This window comes from Dipodomys spectabilis, unplaced genomic scaffold, assembly GCF_019054845.1.
Source record: "Dipodomys spectabilis isolate Male_0828 unplaced genomic scaffold, ASM1905484v1 ptg000297l, whole genome shotgun sequence".
In the NCBI taxonomy this organism is placed as follows: Eukaryota; Metazoa; Chordata; class Mammalia; order Rodentia; family Heteromyidae; genus Dipodomys; species Dipodomys spectabilis.
Window position 1 is genome coordinate 10,914,842 of NW_024870974.1, and position 3,045 is coordinate 10,917,886.

Below are 3,045 nucleotides of genomic sequence, written 5' to 3' on the forward strand. Positions count from 1 at the left end.
ACACTACTACATGTATTCTCTTAATTTTTATTTTAAAAAAACGACACATTTGCCAAAAAAAGTTCATCGGTGGTAAGTGGCTGCTCTTAAAACAATAATAATAACAATAATAATAATAATTAAAAAAACCACGTGTCTGCAATTGGCAGTTGAGTTTCTCCTGGAGCCGAAGCAGCAGCAACTGATAAAGTGCGTGCGCCAAGTTTCCTGCAAGAAGCCACGGTTCTCGCGTTTGGATGTGGGTTATGTTCATACCTTTGGGAAACCCTGTTTTTTTTTTTTTTCCCCAACAGCTTCATGGCCATACGCTAGCTACTCTATTGGGAGAGCATTGACTTTGACTTACAGAACGCTTTTGGTGGTGGGAGGTGGGGGGGGGGGGGGGGAGATGAGCGTTGGAAGACTACCGCTTCCATCCATGGGCGCGCGCAACACACAGGGATGGATAGCCAGGACACAGGTAGAAAGTCAACCCAGCTCTCTGGCAACGGGGCCACGCGAGGTTTCCGCAGGGCATTGGCAGCAGGGACGATGAACGGTGCCGGGTACACTTCGGCATGCCCAGGGGCATCTAGCTACCAGGAGGACAAGCCCCGGGAGGGCGGGAGAGGTGAAACTTTTATCAGCAAGTTTCCAACAAGCAATTAGGGGCTGGGGGGGGGGGGGTTGGAATCGCCTTTGCCAGCCACCCCACCGTAGCTGCCTTACGAAGCCAAGTCGTGGCTAACCAACGACCTTCGGAGAGCAAAACCAACTACACGTATCCAAAGTTAAAACCATCATCGTGGAGGGTGCGGGATCGTTCACCGCGGGGCTGTGAACTTTTCAACTTTCCTAACTGGCCTCATCCGAGTCACTGTAATGGGAACGGGGGGAAAATTCGCCGTCGCTTCTGTGGGATCGGGGTGACGTTTTGCTATTCTCCTCCGACCCGGGCTGCAAGAGGCCCCCGGGCAGCGACGGCGACAAGTTCTTCGGCGCCATCATCGCCGCCAGGGCGCTGTCCTCGAACGTGGAGAAGTGCAGGGAGCCCAGCGGCACCGAGTACGCCGCGCTGGAGGCCGGCGCGGAGAAGCGAGTCCGGCAGCCGGCGGGCGCGGGCGGCCGCGGGGCCCCCCCGGGGCTGGGCTGGGCCCCGGCGGCGGCGTTGGCGGCGGAGCCCGCGCCCGCCTCGTAGGCGGCGGCGGCGGCGGCGGCGCGCAGAGGGTGGTGGTGGTCGCTTTTGCACGCGGCCGGGGGCGCCGCGGGCGGCTCGCCGCCGCTGGGCGTCTGCAGCAGGTCGGACAGCGCGTTGATGTAGATCTGGGCCATCTGCAGGGTCTCGTACTTGGACAGCTTCTTGTCGTTGTTGAAGGACGGGATCACGTTGCGCAGCTGGTCGAAGGCGTGGTTCAGCCCGTGCATCCGGCGCCGCTCGCGGGCGTTGGCCGCCAGCCGTCGCTGCTTCTGCACCCCGTTCACCTGTTTGCTGGAAGGGGCTCGCTGGCGGCTCAGCTCGTCCACCATCCCGCCTTTCAGCTTGCACAGCTGCTCTCTCACTTTGGCCGACGCCGACCCCGGGTTCTTCGGGAGCCCTCCGCCGCCGATCCTCCGCCCCGCATCCCTCCGGCCGTCCTCCTCCTCCTCTTCCTCCTCCTCCTCCGGGGCGGCCGCCGCCGCCGCCTCGGCGGCACCCAGCTCCGGAGAATGCAGCAGATACTGGGCGGCGCGTGCCGTGCAGATGCCCTGCAAGGTCGGAGCCAGCCAGGCGCGTGGGTCGGTGCCGTCCAGGAGAGACAGCTCGGCGGGGTACACCGGGGGCTCCCTCGTCTGCAAGGTGGCCGGTGGCTGTGGCGGCGGCTGGAGGTGATGCGATGGGGGGTGACGATGGGGGTCCCCCAACTCCGTCACCTCAGCCCACTCTTCTGCGTGCAGCAGGCGGGACATTGCACGGCGCGGGCGGTGCGGCGGCGGCGGCGTTGAAGGAGGCAACTTGGCAACCCGGTTCCACTCCAGGGGGAGAAAAGATGAGGTGTCCTCCACACCCCCTCCCCTAAAAACCAACCAACCACCGCCACCCCCCAAAGTAATCTTTTCCTAGGGGGGGGAGGGTCTCCTCTGCTGCGTCGTAACTCTGTTTCCCGCCCCCCTCCCTCTTTCTCTTCCTCGATCCTCCTCCCCCCCTCCTCCTCCCTCCCTTACACTCGCTCGGAGATCACACACCAAGTCGCGTGCAACGAAGCTTCTCCGGTTGCCGAAGGCGCTGCGCCCCTTTAAAAAGCGGCACGCGCCAGCGCGGCTCCCCTCCCCCTCCCCGCGCGCCTCCCAGCCCCCTCCTCGCGCCGGTCGCGTGTCTGCTCAGCCAATGGAGGGCGCGGGCCGGCGCGTGCGAGCAGCCAATCAAAGAGTTTTTACACCCCAAGGAAAGTTCCGCCGGGCGCTGGCCGCGCCGGATCCCGCCGCCCGCTCCGTCCCGCGGTCCCAGTCGGTGAAATTCATATGTTAATTGCCAGGCTGTAATCCGACTCCGCGAGCGTGTTTGCTCCCGGGTGGAGCCTCTCTCCTCCCCCCCCCCCCTCCTCCCGCCCCTCTCCCCCGGGGGTGCGCGAATTGTGCCCAAGGGGGGCTCCCCGCACCGACGGCTGAGCCCGATCGGGTCCGACGCGCGCGGCGGGCGGCTCCGGGCCGGGTCGCCCCTCCCCTCGCCCCCCGCACCAGACGCCTCTCGGGGACCTAGAACCCAGGGGGGAAAGAAAAAAGTCCTCTCGCCCCGTCCGGTGCGGTCGCCAGGCCGGGATCGGCGCCGCCGCAGCCACGAGGACCCCGGAGAGGGGGTGCGCCCCGGAGAAGGGGTGCGCGTGCGCCCCTCGCAGCGCGCGGCCCATCCTCCCCCGGGCCGGCGAACCACACCTCCCGTCGGAACTCGGGGGAGAAGGGGGAGGGGGCGTCGCTGCCTGGGAACGGGCTTCGGACCCCCTGCTCCGTGTTTGTTAGCCTCTTTGGCCCCGGGTTCGAGTTCGTCTTGGTTAGGTCCTCTTTATACTCATGGGAAGTGGAGTTGCGGCA

The 3,045-nt window shown here is 64.8% G+C and overlaps 1 protein-coding gene across 1 annotated transcript; it reads right to left on the reverse strand.

Moving 5' to 3' along the window:
* Positions 1 to 834: 834 nt before the first annotated feature.
* Atoh1 (atonal bHLH transcription factor 1) lies at positions 835 to 1,926 on the reverse strand. Its single transcript, XM_042701562.1, has one exon. The coding sequence runs from the start codon at positions 1,924 to 1,926 to the stop codon at positions 835 to 837; it is 1,092 nt and encodes a 363-aa protein (XP_042557496.1).
* Positions 1,927 to 3,045: the final 1,119 nt, after the last annotated feature.